Source organism: Pelodiscus sinensis, chromosome 2, assembly GCF_052426305.1.
Source record: "Pelodiscus sinensis isolate ZL-2025 chromosome 2, ASM5242630v1, whole genome shotgun sequence".
Classification (NCBI taxonomy): domain Eukaryota; kingdom Metazoa; phylum Chordata; order Testudines; family Trionychidae; genus Pelodiscus; species Pelodiscus sinensis.
The window spans coordinates 179800183-179822864 of record NC_143053.1 but is presented as its reverse complement, the minus strand read 5'-3'; the positions used below and the strand labels follow the sequence as shown (position 1 = coordinate 179822864).

Genomic DNA, 22682 nt, shown 5'->3' with positions numbered 1-22682 from the left:
TATACATTTCTCCCTTACGGTCACAAATATTTTGGAGCACACAGCAGGCTGCCACCACAACAGGAATGTTTCATTCATGGGGGTCTACTCTAGTTAGTAGACTGTGGAACCTTCCCTTTAAGTACCTAAAAGCACATTCTATTACTATTCTGCACCTGCTCAGTCTGTAGGTGAGCTCCTTCTTGCTGCGGTTCAGGCTGCCCACGAGCCATGGGAGGAAGGGGTAGGCTCGGTCGTAAGGATAACTATTGCCATTTCAACAACTCCAAGGTAATTTTCTGATTAGGAAAAAGGTTCCAGGATGCTAAAGAGGCAGGAGTATCTAAAGATGTGCATGTCACGCATCTTTCCCAATCATCCCACACTGAAGTTGGTGAAATGGCCCTTGTGATCCACCAGTACCTGAAGCATCATCAAGAAGTACCCCTTGCAGTTTATGTACTCCTTTGCAAGGTGGCTGGATGCCAAAGTGGGGCTGTGCATTCCATCTATCACTCCACCACAGTTAGGGAACCCCAGCATGGTGAAGCCTTCCGTGTTTCCCAGAGTCACCACCCTCTGTAGCAGAACAGACTGGATTGCTTTGGCTACGTGGATCACAACAGTCCCCAACCTACATATGCTCTGGACATACTCCAGCATTAGGGGCACCAAGGTTAGCATCATCATCATAATAGTTTGATGATCAATGGGGTTATGCTGCTATGACGTCTGCGCAGCTAACAAATATGAGAAAAAAGGGCATGAAAACACATTTTGCTGTTGATTTAAGCAAGGGGGTGGGGAGGGAGGAAACTAGTGCATTATGGGCCAGTGATGACATATGTCCAGAAACACACAACTCGGAAAGCAAAGGGGCACAGTTCCTTTAATATAGTTTTGTGTATATATTACAGGAGTAAGAGTTTTGAAGATGCCTTTTGAAATAGTTGAAGTCATTAGACAGTACACTGGAATGTCTGAAGAAAAAAATAGTAGAATTACATCTAACTGAAATCCTTACTGAAATCACACAGTATATTAAAATGATCTTATGTGTGAAATTTAGCAGAGTGATACATTTTCTATTTTTAGCAAGTGGTGAGAGAAATACATGAGTGAGATTGTGGTTTCCTTCTTTAAACAGATGTTATGTGAAAATCATTCTACCGTGGAATAATTCTGTGTGTGTATTTGTATGTATGCGTGCGGATTAATTTATTATTTTTCTTCTTTCTGGCTTTACCACATAGATCACTTGGATGACTACAGTATTTCCTTCATGGTCCACACTTAACAGCAGATTTCTCTCTCTTGGGGATTAAAATAAAGAAATCCCTTTGGGCCTTGATTCTTATTTATATTAAGGTCATTGTATTGCTAACAATACAGAGCAATCAACAGGACTGTCTCTCAGTCGATTGCAAGTACCCTAAAACAATGAGTCTCAGACGGGTAGCCATGTTAATTTGTAACTTTAAAGATAACAAGCAGTCCTATGGCAGCTTAGAGACTAAAAAATGTATTAGGTCAAAGGCAGGGAAATTGCCTTTGTAGTGCATTAACCAGTTAAGATTTTAATTAAGCCTAACTTGATATTACTGAACTTGTAAACGAACTCCAGTTCAGTTGTCTCCCTCTGTAATCGGGTGACAAAATTATTTTGTAGAAGGATGGCTACTTTTAAATCCATTGAATGTCCAGAGAGGTTAAAATATTCCCCTTATAGGTTTGTGTGTGTGATACCATTCCTGATGTCTGATATGTGTCCATTTATCCTTTGGCACAGGGACTGCCTCATTTGGCCAATATACATGGAAGAGGGGCATTCCCTGCCTTTGATATTTGTATTTCCACATCAAATGCTATGAATGAGACACATCCAGTCTGACAATTAGCTTCATCAACACTGGTCCTACTAGAGACAAGTAACTTCTTATGCTGTTACATGTACCCTAGATTCTATAATTTCCACTCCCACTCATCTGATGAAGTGGGTTTTACTCACAAAAAAACATTATTAGTGTTTTAAGACCTATTAAGTGTTTTAGTCTCTTAGGTGCCACAGGACTGCTCATTGTTTCCTAGGACAATGAGTTAGCTCAGTGGTTCTCAAACTTTTATACTGGTGACTCCTTTTACACAGTAATCACATGAGTACAATCATCCTAGTAAATTAAAAACACACTTGATTAATTCCAAGTAGTTCCCCATCTCTTCTGACCCTAATACATGATCATTCATGTTTAGAATATCTTCAATTAATAACTTGAATTTGATAATATTGTACAACCACCATATCCACAGCAACAGAACATGGTGCTTGAAAATCAACCTGCTATTGCCTGCGAGTCCAAAGCAACATCATTATTTTTAAACTTTATTAACCTTTTTAAAAATGAAGATAAACACCATGTTTTAATTTGCTATTTGGAACAAAATTTCAGGTGTTGCTGCTGTATAGTAAATGTTATGCACTACCCAGGAAGGCTTCAGCGCTTTTTTTTTTTTCTTTCACAATGCAGTGACCTGATGCCCTGCTGGAACCTGTTTCAGCTGGCCTTAAATGTGATTCAGCATCCAATCAGTCTGGACGCGCTATTTCAAAATAAAAAAAATGCTATTTCGAAATGCATTTTGTGTGTAGACGCGTTATTTCAAAATATCTTATTTTGAATTAACTATTTCAAAATAAGATATTTTGAAATAACGCTGTAATGTAGATGTACACTCAATATTTTTTAATTCCAGTCAGCTGAAAACACACCCAGATCTCAAAGGGGAACTGGAGAACTGAGATATAGGCCACCTGTTCATATCTAGTCCAGTTTGTTAGTGACCAAACGCTATTATAATTTGATAGCTGTTGCATTTGGTGATTGCTGTCCAATTTTCAGTAAACAATTGTCCATATATCAACACCCTAATCAGCACCAATTCATACTTTTGATAACCATCTCACTAGAAAGAACAAGGATTGACTATGCTTGGAAGCTGAAATGCCCTTTTACACTTACAGCTCAAACTTGTCAGGTCACAGTTAAGGCATACTAGAAGTTAAAGAACAGAAATTTCCAGTGATACTCAATCCTATGCTTGCTCTTCAGTCTTTAGAACAGTTAATTCAGTACTTTTTCTGACAATACTTAGTTTAACTCATGGACCTAATAACTACTGAATATTTGAAACACTCCATTTATTAGTGGTAATTCAGTCAATATGTATGCAATTGTTTGATATACTGCCAAGACTTACTGTTGAGTGGTAGAGTGTCAACAAGGCTGGATGCTGTGTTATCACTTCAAATGTTGATAAAGTGGTCTTAATCAGTTCTTCTGATGCAGCTTGACCTGTTCGTAAAAGAATTATCTTTCTTTATAACATGTAACAGTAAGAACCAAAGGTTCTTGAACTATGGGTGTTGCCCCATCACATGGCTTGAAAAGGTTTCCATCATATACAGGGTTTACAATTTGGCTCAATAGCTCTGAGCACCCACACTACACAATTTTTTCTAGCATCCCTATTAAGAAATAAATTCATATAAAGATAGAGAAATGGCATAAAGAAGCTTACCTATCGCTCCAGCTAAGTTAGTTTCTCCTGAATCTATTGATTTGATAAAATTCTGTAGAAAAAAATTACAAATATACATTCAAAATGAGTTTAGAAACAAAAAGTAACAAATGTTTTTATACACACACACACACACACACACACACACCCCCACACACCTCTCACAGCATCCCCATCAAAACTATGCTATCCTCAACTATAATATTTTCTTATATGAAAGATCGAATGCATTTGTATTCTATTTTTTGTGACATTTCAGTTTTATAAAGGAGCTTCACACTCAAAAGTACAGTACAATGAGGCCTCATTAATTTGACTAATGTCAAGAATTATAAAGTTTCTAGATAAATAGGAACCAATTAAATAATACACTTTATTAGTAATATATCCTGCATTTTCTAAAAAGAGATTGAATTTTCTTGAATAGTACTGTGTTAAAATAACTCATGAAAAAGACCAAAGAGCCTCTGGAAAATGTAATTTTCTGTAATTTGTGCCATCTTTTGATCTCCACACACAGTACATATTGTACAGATACGATTACATGCAGGAGAGTACAGAGAGGAAGGCATACTTATAACCTAAATAAATCATCATCACTGAGGAACAGTGAGAATAAAATATTAATGATTTTTGGGTAAGTAAATATGACACTATTATTCCCACTGTTCTTGGGCTATTAAATTCATTACCTTTTTTCTGATTTCACTTTTATGCATAGATATGTATTTCATAGGGGATGCAAAGGACATTCTACTGATACTTACTGCCACAGAAGGAATAATTCTCAGTAGAATTTAATACCCTATTACTTATATTTATCAAGTCTATAGTTTTATTGCACAGAGAAGGTACTGCTTTGGCATCTTTCTGACCTTCAAGTTATACAGTTCTTTTCTATAAAATATTAAGATAAAGACTATAAAATAATTTTCATAGAACTAACAGTTTATGACCTGTGAATGTAAAATGATACACTGTGTTACTATAACATTGTCAGAAGTGCATCCAAAATATATTACCTTTTCCCTAACACCCAAGAAACTCATACAAGAGTTTTTTTTAGCCACAACAGCATTATTGTATCTTTGTTTTAAAATTATTATAGCAGATCATAGAAAGGTTTGCTTACCTTACAGAAACAATGGTCCCTCAAGATGCTATCTAAGTGGACCCCACTGTAGGTGGACATGAGCCTCATACTCGAGATTAAAAATAAAAAAAGAAGTGTCCATCGGCTTCATCAGATGGAGTGACAGTCTCAATGGTTTACTTCTCTTACTGTACAGAGTCCTGGATACATCTAGTACCTACATTTTTTTTCTCTCAATGCCAAATGAAGTTTTAGGCAGAGGAATTGCAAGTTGATAGATGGCTTAGAATTTCATATGAAGTACACGTTGAAGATGAACTTCAGGTGAGGACTGAGCACCACCTTATTTGTATGAAAAGTCATTTGGGGAGGTTCAGCTATAAATACTTACAGTTCCCTCACACTTCTGGTTAGAGTGATAGAAACTAGTAAGTCTCAGACGAGCAGCCATGTTAGTCTGTAACTTTTAAAAAAAATGTAGTCCTGTATCACCTTAGAAACTATATTTTTGTTAGTCTCTAGGTTATAAAGGACTAGTTTTTTTTGTTTTTGTTTTTATTAAGAAACTAGGAAGTTCATCTTCCCAGTGAGATGAGGTAAAGAGCATTCTGAAAGAGGTTCAAAGGGCGATATCTCGAGTCTAAGTAGTACAAAATTAAAAACCCAGGCAATAATTGATTTTCTAACTAGAAGGCATGCAGTAGCCCTTTGGATAATTTCAGTAGCATAGAGAGTGAAAAGATTAGGGCAAGGCAGAAAACGACCTTGTCATTCTAAAAGAATATTTGAGATTTCAATTTTTTTGCCATCATAAACCACCCAAAAATGTTTACAGGCAGTCCCCGGGTTATGTACAAGATAGGGACTGTAGGTTTGTTCTTAAGTTGAATTTGTATGTAAGTCAGAACTGGTACATATTGTAGGGGAAACTCTAGCCAAACATTTCTCCAGAGCTCAGTTTTATTCTCCCACACCTCACTTCCCTCAGTCCTTTATTCTCAAGCTGAGGTGTCTGCTGAGAAAAGCCGCTCCGCGTCTCCCTGGTCTGCTGGGGGGAGGGGGAGGCCACGCTAGCTTCGCGTCTCCCTGGTCTGCTGGGGGGAAGCAGCTAGTGCGGGGTTGCCTCACCCCGTTTGTAAGTAGGGATCCAATGTAAGTCGGATCCATGTAACCCGGGGACTGCCTGTATTTGGACCAATCAAGCTTGTTCATTTCAATTTCAACCAAGCCTGGGCAACAAGCCCCCATTTGGGGCCAAGCCCCCATCTGGCCACAAACAGAATAACCTTATCTTGTGATGGAAGGCCACAAGATAGTGAGAAAGTGCACATTTACGGAGCTTAGAGATCATCCTAACCTTTTTGGTTCTAGGAGGAAATGCATATAGGCTACTATGAAGTATCGAATGGTTTATTACAAAGGTGTCTACTGCTAAGTATCTCAGTAGCTGGAGACAGATTCTAGCCCATGTCTGAGGGCTGATACAGACTGCTGAGATTAAATTGACCAATGCTGAAACTGTTAGAGGGGAGGAATTCAATAGCATTGAGGTTGGCATCTATGAACTTCAGAAGTTGTACTGCAGGTAATGTGGACTTTTGGATCTTTAATTGAAGTCCCAGACAGAGAAATAGGTTCATGTATTTTTTTGTGACCATCAAACCCTTGTTGAATTGAACATGCAATTGTCTAATCATGGGAAGATAAAGAATTCCTCATTTGCTAAGATGTGCTGCTACCACACAAAGGATTTTTGAGAACACTCTAGCCACAGATGATAGACTGAATGGGAGCACCTTATACTAAAAGCAATCCTAACCCAAAATAAATCAGAGAAACTGTCTGTGGGATAGCTGGATCTCAATATGAAAGTAAGTAAGCTACAGGCTGAAAACAAAACTATTTCTTTTGGTCCCAAGATGGAATTATTGCTGTAAGAATTACCATTTTGAACCCTCACAATTCTGTTGAGTGATCTTAGATCTAGAATAGGTCTCCATCTGCTGTTCTTTTTCTATACCAAAATGTACTCAGAGTAGAATTCTGCTCTCTCTTTTGTGTGGGAATGGGTTCTATAGTATACAGGTTCAAGAGTGAATCAGTTTTTGGTCATAGAAGAATCCCTGAAAAGGGAAGGGAAGGGAAGGGAAGAAGGTAAAATGGATAGAATAGTCTGTAGAAATTATTTCCAACACCCACTTGATCCTCACATGGAAGGACTCCCCACTGAAGGCTGGACTTTCTTTGAAAAGCTGGATAGCTGAAGCCAAGAAGCCCTCTTGTGACCACCGCAATGGAGAAAGTATGAGCAGAAGTGGAGAGAGAGGCATGCAGAGATGTCCTTGCAAAGAGCTGGCCATTGGTAATGATCACATGAAATTTCTCTCTCTGATATATTGGAGGATGGTCAATAAAGGCATTCTTATAGGTGGGTGATGTTGTTGTTGGGGTATGCCATATTTTCACTGGGTTCAACAAAGCCTTGCTTATGGCTAACATAATGTGGAGAGACAAGAAGGCATGCAGAAAGACAAGTAGCTAACATTGTGACTCCTCAACCTGTTCTAGCAGAATCTGTAAGGAATCCACTAGCCTTTTGATAAAGATTTGAAATTGTGTGCCAAAGTTGATGGAGGAAGCATAACAGCTTTATCAGCAGATGATCAAGGGATATTGGTCACAGTTGTAACCTTGTCTAATCTTGTTGCTTGTTCCTCAAATGTCTCCTTTTGTGGATAAAGAGGTCTAGAGAGAGTACCTGGAGGTGACTGCCTTCATTTATCTTGGTGAGAAACATTAAAGGCTTTAAAAAATTGCTGCCGATAAGCCGCCCACATTCCCAGTAAGATCACATACTTATTTGTTGTACACAATCTGATTAAGTCATACCACAACATTCTTATCAACCATGTTCAAGGTTCAAAGACCTTCAGGAAGTTGAGTTACTTTTCTTTCCTCAACAATGTGTGTGATGGCTTGTGGCTGCCCACACTGACATGGCAGACTCTCTCTAAAATGCCACTGAAATTCTGCTAAAGCACAAATTTTCATATTCATTACAAAACCAGCTGAAGAGGCTCCATTGCCTTCATAGTAAATCAAACCCAGGTTGATGTTAAGTAAGGTTTGAGACAAGATAATTATTTGTCACTTTCTCTGCAGACCATGAAGCTTGCCACATGTCCTCTATTATAAATCCCTTACTTGGCAAACTTATCCACAATGAGCACCAGGAGGGCAGACCACTATGCAATAGATTAAAAAAGCCTTTAATTAATGGTAAAGGAGACATATCACACAATTTCATCACGAGCCTTGCTATGTTTTCCTATCTAAAAACACAGGGTGGAGGAATAGTGCACAGAATGAGTCACCACGGTAAAGGAATAGATTTAATTGTGCCTGAAATAATATGCATGGTGGAATTAAGTTGAATGTTGACCATTCTTGTGTGAGGTGTGGGAACCCATACTGGAGTGCAGTTCTCCACATTTGATAAACAGTGCCAAGGCTCAAGTCAGTTACATAGTCTCAAGGCTCAAGTAGGTTTATACTCTCCAACTCCTCCTAGCCACTTTTCCAAGAATGTTGTTGCATATTTTGACCATAGTTGTTGTTTTTGCAAGATGGTCACATGTGAGAGTTCTAGTAAACGTGATGCCTTCACAGACCAAATGTGAACCATACTTCATTTGCAAACATTGAGAACTATATTCAGCTCTCTGCCCACTTATGCATGATCTAAGTGGAAGACACTGAACACACTTGGTATCAGATGCCATCAACAACTATAATTGGCCACAGCCACCATACATACATTCAAAACAATCAAGTATGTCAAAGGAGTTGACTGGATGTCAAAATAAATGCCATCTGCATAAACAAACTTGAGAGATATGGTATATAGTAGGTCATTTGCATATAAGTTGAATAATATCAGAGCTGAAAGCTGTTCTTCTGGTGCCTCTAAACACATGTTCTTGTACTGCCGCTGATATGATACAGGCCACTAATATGATACAGAAGATCTTGGTGTGGGAACCCAAAAGTATCCATACCATCCAAGTGAGCTATATGTCTCAAGACAGTAGCTGATTCTGTAGAAGCGGAAAGCTCCCTGATAGTGGAAGGGAGAGTATTAGACAGAAATGTGAGAAAATTATGAGAACTCATCATCATCATAGTCCTCTTCTTCATCATTTGGCAGAGGTGGAATAGTTATGGGAGACACAGTTGGTACTGTGCTTCTGTCCAGGAAGTAAGAGGTGGTCAGTACCAGGAATGTGTTCAGGTCAAGCAGGAAAGACTCTGGCATTTCTGAAACCAACAAGACTCTGATTTCATGAGAGGTTTCATGAGGAAGTATTTTGCCAAACATAAGCACATTTTCCATGTATCATCACCAACTTCTCAACTAACAGACATTTAAGAACAAATTTTGGGCAAAGAATACCTTCACCAATCACTACGGAAGTGGTATTTATGACCAACTAGAACCATCATCAATTCACCATAAAGTTAAAATATTAACTTGAAAAAATCAGTTTGGGCTAAAAAAGTATTTGATAAAATCTTTCGTCCTTCTCATCAACTTGTCTTTGAGGATGTAACTATGAAGTAGAATCAAGGAATTGAGAGTGCCTAGCTTGAGGACTGCATCTATATGGCATTTGAGATTATATGAATGATAGCAGGGAACATAAGGATCACCATATTGGGTCCATCTAGCCCAATATCCTGTCTTCCAACAGTGGCCAATACCAGGGCTATGTCTAGACTGCAAGCCTCTTTCGAAAGAGGCTCTTTCGAAAGATACTTTCGAAAGAGCCTCTTTCGAAAGAGCGTCTAGACTGCACGCGGAAATTTCGAAAAAGCGGCTTGCTTTTTCGAAAGAAAGCATCCAGTGAGTCTGGATGCTCTCTTTCGAAGAAGCCCTATTTACATTCAAGAACACCTTCTTTCGACAGAGGAACTTTTGAAAGAAGGCGTTCTTCCTCGTAAATTGAGGTTTACCGCCATCGAAAGAAAAGCCGCGTTCTTTCGATTTAATTTCGAAAGAACGCGGCTGCAGTCTAGACGCAGGTGAGGTTTTTTCGAAAAAAGGCTACTTTTTTCGAAAAAACCCCTGAGTCTGGACACAGCCCAGGTGTCCCAGAGACAATGAACAGAACAGGTAATCATCGAGTGATCCATCCTGTTACCAATTCCCAGACTCTGGTAAACAGGAGATACAAATAATTCTGAATTTAAGATTTCATAGACAATTGAAGGTGAACTGATATTTCAAAAAAATGGCTTTAACTATAACAAAATATACTTTAAGTTTACATATTAATAAATTCCAGTTAGTTTAATTATTTGGGATCCAGAACCATTATTTTCCACTTTATAGCTCAGAGATTTATTTATTGATCAAAAACAGAGCCTTTCAAGTCTAGGTTGCTGGTTCAAATCAAGCCCAGTTAGCATCTGTAAATTGTTCTCTGTCAGGAAATTGGTGACTAAGCGAAATAATTCCTGATGGGAAAATATTGGTTCTTTTCCAAAGACAACAAATGGGGATTTCACAACTACAACTAACACTAACTGGCCTATTTATTAGCTTTATTAAGGAAGCCAAAGAGCTTGGAAGATGAACTAAAATTGATCTCTCTAGTATACACTTGCAGCAGATAGGCATGACAGTCTGAGGAAGTTTAAGCTTCATAAGCAGTGTCTGATATATGGATAAAAGAGAGGACTTTGATCTCCACAAAGGTCAATCCAGCACCTTTCATAAAAATTAAATTCACGTACAAAAATGTAAGAGAAAAAATCTTTTGGAGTTCCACTTTTAAAACATGAACAATTTTTCTTAATTTTAATCAGCATTCAAAAAACAATCTTTATGAAAACTATCTTTTAAATTACTAATGGATGCAACTACATCAGACTCTGCTGAACAGGAAAAATAGAAACTATAATTGAACTTATCTGCAGTGAGAGTTTTTGCATCTACTGTGTGAATAAATCACTAATTTAAGCACTCTGTTAAAAATGTGTCCTTCAAAATATTTTGTTTGATCATGAATCGTAACTTTTAAAATACATTTCCCATTTGACAATGGATATTACTTTCATTCTAGAAACTAACAGTACAATACAGAAGTACTACTTCATTTTAACTACAGTGCTCTGTGTCATTTTTGAAATCCAGTACAGTTTTTATTGTTAATGTCAAAGCTAGAGAGCAGATGCTGAACAAGACAAATGTCTTTGCTCTCTAGTTTATGCTGCACAGCATTTCATCAACTAAATATAGTGTAAATGTACTGGCAAGGAGAAAAAGATAACAATTCATGTGGGTTATATTCTTAAACTAGAAAAAGAATGTGTCTTACTAAATGTAAGACAGAACTGAAATATGGTATTATAGTTTATCTTTCATAGCACTTAGGAAATTATGCATTTATCAGAAATTATGCAGTATGCAGAACAGTTATATTATATGAAACTTCTGAATTAACTTATTTATTATTTGAATGACCTTTGTGACATTTGATCTTAAGACACTAATTGCTGTTTACATGGAGAAAGCAGCTGTTAGGCTTTTCTCTTAAGGAAATATACTTTGGAAGACAATATATTTTCTGCTAAAAGGTCAAATTTGATATAGTCAAAATAAAGAAAAGTTACATCAGGAAGACAAACCCACTTTTGTTTTAACTAACTTATATATTGTATAAGATTACCAGGAGTATACACATTTTTTATATACAAAACATTAGTACAACTGAAATTGTTACTTACAAGCAAAGTTCCATAGTTAAAAAGAAACTGCTCTGTCACAATCTGGGGTCGGAATACCTATTTGAGTAGAATTTTGGAAAAAGCAATTAAAAGCAGGTAAAGTGGAACATTTTGGTTTTATCATTAAAACTATCGAAACATCACAAACAGAGCTCAAGTCTTAAATCTGTCATATAGTTGGAAACTAAAAATGTTAAATATCGATTAATTTACTAGTCGAGTAGTTGATGGAATTTCCATCGAGTAGTCGATAGGCACTTCCGCATTCTGTCGCACGGAGCTCAGGATAAGCTGGCAGTAATCAGCTGGGGACTCCCCAGCTAATTCCGGGTTCCATGGAAATGCTGCACGGAGTCCGGGGTCAGGTCAAGGCTGCCCAGCTGACCCGGGGCTCCACGCGGTGCTGCTGCTTTGAAACACTGTGGCGCAGCATTTCAAAGGGGCAGCACCGCACAGCTGATCCCGGGCTCTGCAGTATTGCTCCTTTGAAAGGCCACCTCATCGTTTCAAAGGGGCAACGGAGCCTAAAGTCAGCCCATGCAGCGCTGCTGCTTTGAAATGCTGTGGTGGCGTTTCAAAGGGGCAGCGCTACATGGAGCACGGGATCACCTCTGCGGCACTGTCCCTTTGAAACACCGCCATGGCATTTCAAATCGACATCACCGCACGGAGCCCATATCCAGGTTCTATGTGATGCTGCTGCTTTAAAGTACCCTCTCCCCTCCCACTCTTTGCTGCCTCTATCTGATAGAGACAGTGGGAAGGGTGGGAGGGAAAAGCAACTAACCGACTCGACTATCCGATAAGCATTTGCTTATCGGATAGTCAACTAGTCCTTAACATCCTTATTGGAAACCCTGCTGACTTCATGTAAAGAAGAAATAATTTATCCTACTCCAATTACAACCAATAAAGTGCATTTAAGGAGCATAAAACGGCTTATATTCTTTGTTTTCTAATTAAAAATAAATATTCACCTGGGACGTCACAAGATGAAGAACAACAGGCATCATGGGAAGCCACATCTTCAGCTGTTTGGCCTGAATTGTTGATGGATGTTTACGTCCAGAGACACTAGCAAGGGCATTAAGAATGTCACCTGTAACACACAGCAAATGTATACATCTCAGACTACCTCGACATAACTAGTTTAACAAAATAAAGGCACTGTTAACATTTTTTCCACACATAGTCTGTTTGAAGTTTCTCAGGCTTAACTTGAAGAAAAACTATTTCTGATTCTTCTTACAAGCTGAACTATTTATTCTCTTTGTTCCTACAAAGTGCTCAGCACTTTATACTCAGTCCAGAAAAATTAAACATGTGCTTAATTTTAGGCACATATAAAAGTCTTAGAGGGGTAGCTGTGTTAGTCTGTAACTTTAAAAAACCTGATCCTGTAGCATCATAGGCTGTGTCTACACTACATCCCTCTTTCGAAAGAAGGATGTAAATGAAGCACTTCGAAAGTGCAAATAAAGCAGGGATTTAAAAATCCTGTGCTTCATTTGCATAATTGCATCCCAGCAGTCTTTCGAAAAAGGGTATTTCGAAAGTGAAACTGCAGTGTAGATGCAGTTGTTTAAAAAAAAAAAAACCCAGCAACCCCTTTTTTGAAAGATCCCCTAATCCTGAAAAAATGAGTAGTATGGGATCTTTCCAAAAAGTTTTTTTTTTTTTGAAAGAACCGCTTCTAGACTGCCGTTTCACTTTTGAAATACCCTTTTTTGAAAGACCGCTGGGACATGATTATGCAAATGAAGCATGGGATATTTAAATCCCTGCTTCATTTGCGCTTTTCAAAGTGCTTCATTGACATCTTTTTTTCTTTTCTTGACTATTTTTCTAGAAAGAAAGAAAGAAAGAAAGAAAGAAAGAAAGAAAGAAAGAAAGAAAGAAAGAAAGAAAGAAAGAAAGAAAGAAAGAAAGAAAGAAAGAAAGAAAGAAAGAAAGAAAGAAAGAAAGAAAGAAAGAAAGAAAGAAAGAAAGAAAGAAAGAAAGAAAGAAAGAAAGCTTTCATGGGCACAACCCACTTCCTCCATTCATCTGAAGAAGTGGATTGTGTCCACAAAAGCTCCCGACACTCTCTAGATATTTGTTAATCTATAAAGTGCTACAGAACCACCCAAGTTTTTTAAAGTTTTTTTTTAGCATGTGAGCCCTCTGATTTCAATTGATTGCTTTCAAAACACTCAAATATTTGCCAGTAAGTTGCTTAGATTCATGTAGATTTGCAAACCAAAGACACACATTTCTTCTCTATATAGTAATTGAGAATGCGAGACAAGGGTCTTATCTGTTATCCTAGCTGAAAATGTTAACCAGTTATTGTAAAAAGTACTAACCCTTAGCTTCACAGTCTTCCACTAGTGAAATAAATTAATTTCTTCTTCATACCAAATGGGTGAAAGTGACTAGCAACAGAATGAAGCTGATTACTATATTACTCCTGTTTTATGCCAGTACAATTCCACTGACTTTGTTGGAATTATTTTTGTATTATACAGGAGTATTACGATAACATGTACACTATTTTTCAAGACAAGCAGCTGTCACTCAAATGTCTGTAATCACACTAGCTCTGAACTGTACACTCCTTTAAAACCAGGGATATTCCTGGTCCTCTAGAAACATTTGTAAATCAAGTCTCCATCCCCCTCTGACTTGCAAGTAATCAAATGCATATCAGAATGAACCTCAGGAAGCTTGTGTAGTTACAGAAGTGTGCTTAGCAGTTTCCGTAAGATATTAGAAAAGAGTGTTCCAGGCCTTCATTTTAGATCAGGCATCCCAAACTTTTTGCTTGCAAAAAAGTTAGCATGATTTTCTGCCAGCTCAGGCAGAGAGCATACCTGTTGATAAAACTGCTGCCTACAGACAAAGAATCTTCTGGATTCTAGTCTCTCTCCTGAATATTTGCACATATGGATAGCGCATATGACAAAATGAAATATGCAAAGCCACCTATACACAGCCAACATGTCCAGAACTGCTCCACAAATGCCATGCCTCCACATGAGTCCTTCACATAACAGGGCCTCATACATACCATATGTACAAAGGCACAATGTGTAGAGGCCACCATTTTGCAGGTCAGAATATCAGCCTCATGGTCTGGAAAACATTTGGGGAAGATGGCATTATCTTATATGAATCCAGACTGTTGGACCCACAACCCTGCCTGCTGATGGCACAACTGTTATGGAGGTTGTAACCCACAATTTGGGAACCACCGATTTACATTACAAAGGTTTTAGAAACTGAAATCTTATATTAACTCTAATAATGTGCAAGATACGGAGTGTTATTTCATATAGTTTAAACGCATATGCACATTAAAATTATTTTTGTAGACTGACACTTAAAAGGCCTGAACTCTTGAAATACAGTAAAATAATTCCTAGCTCCAATGAACGGAATGGCAAAATTACCAATGACTTCAGTGAGGCCAGCATTTCACTCAGAATTTCTGGATAATAAATTTAACATTTTCAAGGAGCATATAATTGTTTGGAATGTATATTCTGAGAAGACAAGTAGATTTAAGAGTGACAAAGTATCCAAAGCAACAGGGATTCTTGTGACAGATAGGTAAAAAAGAAAGAGTTAAAGCATGAGCTAATGTGGGAGCACAGCTGAGTTATGATGAAAACATCTAACCTACAGCTAATCTAGAGAGAAGGATTAAAACTTTGATCATAAAGGGAAGATTGTGGTATAAGAAACAAGAAGTGTGTAAGAACCAGCAAATTCTACTCTGATTGATCTTGTGTTATATGAACTATTGTCTCAGGCAAACAAGAGGCCTTTTGTTTATGCATAAAAATGGAATTGATGGTCAGGGGAAAGTCTCTGCTTATAGGCAAAAAACAAAAAAACACACCACACTCACTAAAGCACTAAAAATATTAATTTAAAAGCCAAATTCTGTCCTTGAATGTGCATATCATTCATGTTTCCAAGTCTTTAATAGAGGCACTGAAAAATGAAAACCCAGATTTTGTCACCCTCATATCCAGTTTCATAGATTTTAAGGTCAGAAGGGGGAATACAAACTCAGCATACCTATCTTTCTTTAGGAGGGCCAGTAAGTGGCTGCCAGTTTATAGCATCTCTAGGCTGGGACCAAGAGTAGTAGGTGGGCCTCAGTCCATTCCCCCTACTCCTCCCACCATACACACCTTCTTGCTCCTATTTGCCATTGAGGAGAGTTGCCTAAATCCAGACTGTTAATTGCTCCTGAAGCAAGGGGCTAGATTAGACAGCAGTTGGCCACTCAGGCAAATGGTGGGACTGAGGAGTGCCAGGCCCCTGGAAATGGGGTGACAGCAGTCTGAAGCCCAGTTGGAGAGCTGTGTCCCAAAGCAGAAACCATGGTCCGGGAGCAACGTACATTCAGATGGTGGAGAAAGCAGAAGTGATGACAGGAAATCACCACTAAAGTGAACCACACTAGTGACTGTAATTCCCAGAACAATCCGAAGAAGGTGCTGTTGTGGTGATTCACACCCCATTACACATTAATTATCTGAGTAGTATCAGTGGTTTGTTCCTCAAATACTCTCACTGACTTTAATACTTAGCGTATGCAATGGAGGCAGTATCTAGCCTTAATTAAAAAGAAGAGACATGCAAACAATTGTATTCCAGTTTCAATATACTGTTCATAAAAGTGAATATTTCTCAAAATTTCTCCAGCTATTTGAGCCTCAATAAAGAGCCCTGCTCATAAAGCCCTAGTTGTGGTGAAAAAGAGATTCTGAATCTACATGCATCTGACGAAGTGGGTCTTTGCCCACGAAAGCTTATGCTCCAACACGTCGGTTAGTCTATAAAGTGCCACAGGACTCCTCGCCGCTGAATCTACTTTCTTGTTCTTCTGGCTTTCCATACTTTACAGTATGTACAGTGGACATCCTGTTGCCAAATTTTGCATTAAAGAAAATAAATAGCTCATTATTTCAGTATGACCTTATGTTTATTATATAGGAAATACCTAAAATGTTACAAAATACAGAACTTATTAAGTTAAAGGCAAATGACAATTTTTTAAGGCTGATTACTGTATTACTGATTTAATCTTATTTGAAATCAATTTCTATTTTTTCAATCTATTTGGTTTATAGTTACATCTGCTGGAAGAGATGGAAGTTAAAATAAAAATATATATATAACCCAACAAAAATCAATTTCCAAATCAGAAATCTAACTACTTTTAATTAAATTCACTTTCCAAGGTGTCTATCTTCAGATACTTTTCATATGAGGGAATAACTTTTCTCCCTTGCTCAGAACATTCTTTTATTATCCCAAACAGGTAATGAGAAAATACTCTCATAAAACTAGAGGCATCAAATTAATCTTAATAAAAAACAACACACAAAACCCCCTTCCTTCACTCAAAAACAATACAACTCTTCTCAACATTATCTGAAGAAGGAAAACAAAGAGGAGAACTTACATTTGATGTACAAATTGTCCAAAACATGCCATTAAAATTGTACATCAATAGAAAAGGCAGAGAATTACATGTAAAAGACAGCAATACTTTTTGTTTTGTTATTATTTGCATTACAATAATACCCAGAGACCTCAGCTGTGTTAGGTATGTACAGGCAGCCCCCGGGTTACATGGATCCGACTTACATCGGATCCCTACTTACAAACGGGGTGAGGCAACCCCGCACTAGCTGCTTCCCACCAACAGACCAGGGAGACGCGAAGCTAGCGCCACCCCCAGCAGACCAGGGAGATGTGGAGCGGCTTTTCTCAGCAGACACCTCAGCTTGAGAATAAAGGACTGAGGGAAGTGAGGTGTGGGAAAATAAAACTGAGCTCTGGAGAAATGTTTGGCCAATGTTTCCCCTACAATATGTACCAGTTCCGACTTACATACAAATTCAACTTAAGAACATACCTACAGTCCCTATCTTGTACGTAACCCGGGGACTGCCTGTATACTCTTTGAGAGAGAAAAAGACTCTCAGCATATACAGTTTAAGGCTGCAATCCTGCAATTGACCATACTTGGGTATCTGATAAGTTAGTTAGGAAAACAACGAACAGATATAGCTTGCAGGAGAAACAAAATATTACATGGTCTTTGTAAATAAGCTTTAAAAATAGATAGGTGACTTTTTAGCCTATCACACTTTGCAAGTGCTACCCTTTCTCTTCCGTTACTAAAGCCAATAATTAACTATGAGAAATAAATTGTCATTTCTTGCACTATGTAGCTGATGAGTTGTATTACTCTCCTCTGCCTGCGGACTTACAGGGGCTTTGTCCTTTACCCCACCTTCAGATCCATGTATTTGGGAGATCGTGCCTGCTAACTGAACTTTAACTGCCATCTTTACTCTGATGACTCACAGATTGACTACTCTAATCCTAGAATATATTTTCTCCATCCAATCCCATATTCTATCACTTTGTGAAGTCACCTCTTCATGGAAGTCTAGCCTTCAAACTTGTACTTAACATTTTTCCTCATTAACATATTCCACTACCCAAATTCTCTGTCAGGCTTGATAACGCCACCATACTCAGTCCTGTAATGTGGGGATTATTTTTGACTCCTCTCTTGCCTTTCACAATTTTGCCTCTTTGACCTTCAAGATTTGTCTTAAGTTCAATGTTTGTTTGTTTTTGTTTAAAAAAGCCAAAACTCACGCAGCCCCTCATCACATTTTATCTAGATTTATATATATTTATTTGCTCTGGGCTCCCTAATACTCACATCTTCCTGTTCAGCCCACTTCAATCCCTGAACTGGCTGCATCACCATGTCAAATTCAAATTTCTTGTTCTCACCTGCAAGTCCCTTCCCAAGTCTCTGCTCATCTTCATTTCTGCTCTTCTCTTATTACATTGCTCCCCTTATGCTGCCTTGTCTAATTCTCACAAAATCCTACCTCAGTATTTCCTCCCAAACTGTATGCTGTGTCTAGAACTATGCCCCTGAGGGCTTTGGCTGTTTGAAAAGAAAAGCCATTAGCATTTTAGCCTTCAAAATTCCCCTCAAGATCTGTAAACATAGTATAAAATTAATAGCAGCTTCAGGAGAAAATTGGGGTAGTTGGCACTTCATATATAAAATACGTTAGAAGAACTTTAAGAGAGCATTCAAAGGTTAGGAAACACCAGAATTAAGACTGTCTGTACAACCTTAATTCAACTCTTTTGTGCATTATGTTATTGTCTAATTATATGATCACCTTTTTTCCCCCCAGAGGACCTGCCTCATTCAGTGCAGAGGATGGAAACGTTCTTGGGATGAGGTATGTGTGGTGAAGTTTCTCTCTGTAGGATCATCATTTGTGCTAAAAATGTGATTATGCATTTAAAGTCTGTGCCATTATGCATATATGCAAATAGTTAAAATTATATTGCACAGGCAACCTTTATTCTGGCATTTTCTAAATTTACTTGACTTTGCAACTTCAACAACGTTCTTTTACAGAAGTTTTTTCTAATTTCCTAAATTATTTTAAAAAGAAATTGAAAAACAATTATTATAGGTTGCACCTCCAAAAACTAGCACTCTCTGGTGCAGGACCATGGATGCTCCTGGAACAGAGAGCCTGGGAGCCTAATGGCAGAAAGTCCAGGGGCAGCAGGGTCGGCAGCTCAACCGAGGCCAGCGCCCTCAGCAGTCCGCATCCAGAGCCCCCAGGAGACTCTTGAAGCAGTGTGGGGCAGGGTCGGAGCCCCGTGGTAGCTCACAACAGCGCAAGACTCAGGCCCGAGTCCCAGGCAGTCAGCAGCAGCGAAGACCAGGACCGGAGCCTGTGACCGCCCGGGAGTCAGCTGGCAGTGCTGATTGGGACTCCAGCTTGGTAGCTCATGGTAGGGGCCTCCCCTGTTCTAGCAAATTCTCTCATTCCGGACAGATCAGGTCCCAAGGGTGCCAGACCAGAGAGGTCCAACCGGTATTATGTGACATTAACTGACACCTACATGGGTCAGGATTGGTAATTTAAGATTCACAGACACAGACCTCTGTCACTTGAGCTAAAAGAATAACAGAGCAGTAGTAGGCAGCTATCTTCTCTGTGGATTGATGCAAGGGAATGAGACACTTTGGCAGTTGTTTCACAGATATTTGATGACAGCAAAGGAATGGTGAGACTCAGGAATCTAGGATTCCATTCAAGGTTCTAGAGGAACAAGTTTCTCCCCCCCACTTGGCTCCCTGACTCTTCCCTGTCCCATACCTTCTGATTCCAAGTTTCTGGCTCTTCTATCAGTTTCCATCTAGTCTTCATCTGATGTCAGTGTTCCTTGCCCCAGTCAAATATCTCCCACTCAACACTCTTGCCCTCATTAGCTCCCAGTCCATCTCTCTGCCATTTTCTTTCTTTCCTAACCCCCAGTAGTCCTAATTTCACCATACTCCTTGGCCCAATCCCTGGTCCATATGTTGTGCCCCCAGTATTCAAAACAGACAGCATCCTCCTCCACAATAACTGGGTGCCAGCAGAGGGATCACTGAGAACACAGGAAAGACAGACTCTCTACTCTCATTTCTAGGGCCAGCCCCAATTGCTTTACAGGGAAAGCCCTGCTTCACCTCTGTAGTCCTGGCTTGGAGTATGCACAGTTGCTCTATGGCGATGGTGCACACACAGGTTGGTCAGCATGAGGACTTGAGAGAGGTTCAAGCATGCTCAGTGAGGTTGAACCATTTAGCAAATACCTGCTACAATCAAAAAAGTCTCTACGAAGGATATGTGAACTACAGTTCTCCAACAGTTTAGAATTTGGCCACATTTGAGTGGATTTTCATGGGGCTAGCACAAAACCCATCCTGACATTGAGGCCACTCCCGTGGCAAATCTGAAGTCTCTGCTCCAAGCATAGGGACATTAGAACTCCTTAAGAAGTGTAAAAATGTAACATGGGAAAAACAATTATTTTCCAAATCCTTGTTAGAGACAGCTGAACTGTATTGGCTGAAATGTTCTAGAAAAATTTATCCTGAAGCAGAAATCTAGTATGTAAAATTTCACTCTTAAAATTTTAAAATTAAGCAACTGAAAACAGGGTTTTACAATGAACAGCATCAGGAACACTTAATAGGTAGTGCTATCTGTCCTACCTATCACCATAGACATACATGTTCCTACATAAATGTATACATTTACACATATGTTTTTATAATAGATACAATTCCACCATTCGTCTTCCATGTTGTGCAAGTCACTTTCACTGTTATATTGTAAGATCTTTGGGGTAGGGAATATGTCTTTAAAAACATTTATATAACACTTGGTATAATGGTGCCTCAGTCCAGATTGGGATCCTTGTGTGCTACCATGATTCAAATATTAAATAAAAAAACATTTGTCAAGGTTCAAATGCAAAGGAAGATATGATAACAATAATTAATATTCAATTGTTATAAACAGGAAATGAGGAAATACCATCTTTCCACTTACTACTGACTGTACTTTTTAAAGAGATTATTAAAATGTTCTGGAAGGTAGTGAGGAAAGTAGTAAGAAAAAAAAATTCTGTGCCAGCCAACTCAATTTACCTAGAATTCCTGGCAGCTCCTGCACAATGTGATAGATGAGAAGGTCCAAGCATTTTGACAGGTATTCATTGCTGCTTTGCTGTTCTTTTCCTGCTGTAGTCTTTCTGCTGTCTCTTTCGATGTACATCACCAGTCTACATATAAGCAAGTGCAAAGATTACCTCGTGAAAAAAAAAACACCCAGATACTGTATCTAAAAATGCCATTGAGGCAAGCATTTCCAGGGGCACAGTTACAAGTACGATGACATTTATGTGTTGTTTCAGCAACTTGTTGAAAATATTAGATTTTTGTCTTTAAAACAAAGTTAGTTTAAAAAGAAAAACAACAACTAATTCTTCTATGAGGAACTGCAGATGAACCAAATACAATTAGCCAAAGTAAATTTGATATAAGCAAGTGCAACTCAATTAATGTACATGGATATATAGCACATAGATGAGGAGTGAATTGGCCATTAAAAACAGAATACGAGACTAATTTCAGACAGTTTACTTTTATTTATACCATCAAAAATTGGTTAGGCAAGGCAGAAAATTTTCCATTTATATTGAAATTTCCAAATGAAAGCAGTGGAGAGGGTACCACCGGAGTTTGAGAACAAAGGGTTCAACTATAACTACTTTTTAATCCCCAAAGTAAAAAGGGGGCTTATGGCCTATATTGGATTTGTGGGGCCTCAACAAATATCTGGTCTGACTCAAGTTCCGCATGGTCTTCCTAGACACTATCATTCCCTACCCGCATCCAGGGGACTTGTATGCCACCCTTTACATCAAGAATGCAGTCTTTCATATCGCGATCTTTGAGGATCACAAGCATTTCCTGAGATTTGTGGTTGGAAGGATGGAGGCCACCTCCAAGGCCATGCCGCAGGAACAGATGCTCGCTGATGCCCAAGATGAGGAGTAGGAATGTCAGCTCTTCCCGGTGCTGGGACTCTAGTACTCACAGACCTTGAAGACCGGGGATGTCCAGAGTGTGTGCAGCAGCTGTGACGGCCCAAAGAACCACTCGAGTCCAGAGAGTGGTGACAGAGAGAAGCTCCACAGCGCTGGGACAGGGACTGGGAGAAGCAGGACACACCTTTGCATCTGGAAAGGCTTAGCGCTGGTGAGTATCTATGGCATGGTGAATGATGCTGATGTCATGAAGAGGGGTCCTGACCACGGCGTGGTGAGTAGAGAGAGTCACTATTTCCTCTGCGCCTCTGGTACCAGGGGGCAGTGCCTGCATAGGTCTGCGCACTGACTCCAGTGATGCGGAAGATTGCACGTCGTGTCCCAGTATCTCATGTGCAGACCTATGGGGACTTCAGAACACTCCCCTCTCAAACACAGGAGGACAGTGCAATCAGACCTTGCCAAGAGATTGGGGCCAAATGGTGGTTTACAGCTGTGCTGGGACCCCATCGGTGTCAAGGGCAGTACCAGCATGGTACTTATGTCCTGCGTGGCAAGGAAGGCCTCAAGCGTGGAGGGTAGACAGACCTCCAAACACTGATGAGGGTGATCTTGATGCCAAGATCAGGGCCATTTGGGGCTTTTCCAGCTTGTCTGCTGGCTAGTCACCTTTCTTTCCCTTATCTTCACAAGGAGACTTGCCCCTGCCCAGCTTCCTAGGTCTAGCTGGGGCCATGGGCGACAATCAGCACTGTGCCATTTGTGCACTGTGCACCGAGGCACTGGCTGAGTCCTACCATTGATC

At 39.2% G+C, this 22682-nt stretch overlaps 1 protein-coding gene across 5 annotated transcripts in view; it reads right to left on the bottom strand.

The window, feature by feature from the left end:
* The window catches only part of ULK4 (unc-51 like kinase 4), a 428077-nt gene that overhangs the window by 258872 nt on the left and 146523 nt on the right, over positions 1–22682 (bottom strand). For all 5 annotated transcript variants that reach the window (XR_012901902.2, XM_006131810.5, XM_025189026.3 and 2 more), the window contains exons 23-27: positions 20976–21109; positions 12415–12536; positions 11438–11494; positions 3556–3607; positions 3235–3329 (exon numbers count right to left, since the gene is read on the bottom strand). Coding sequence is in view for 4 of the 5 variants with exons in the window: in XM_006131810.5 (XP_006131872.3) it covers positions 3235–3329; positions 3556–3607; positions 11438–11494; positions 12415–12536; positions 20976–21109 (460 nt within the window). In the remaining variant the exon portion in view is untranslated. The remainder of the gene's footprint in view (positions 1–3234; positions 3330–3555; positions 3608–11437; positions 11495–12414; positions 12537–20975; positions 21110–22682) is intronic.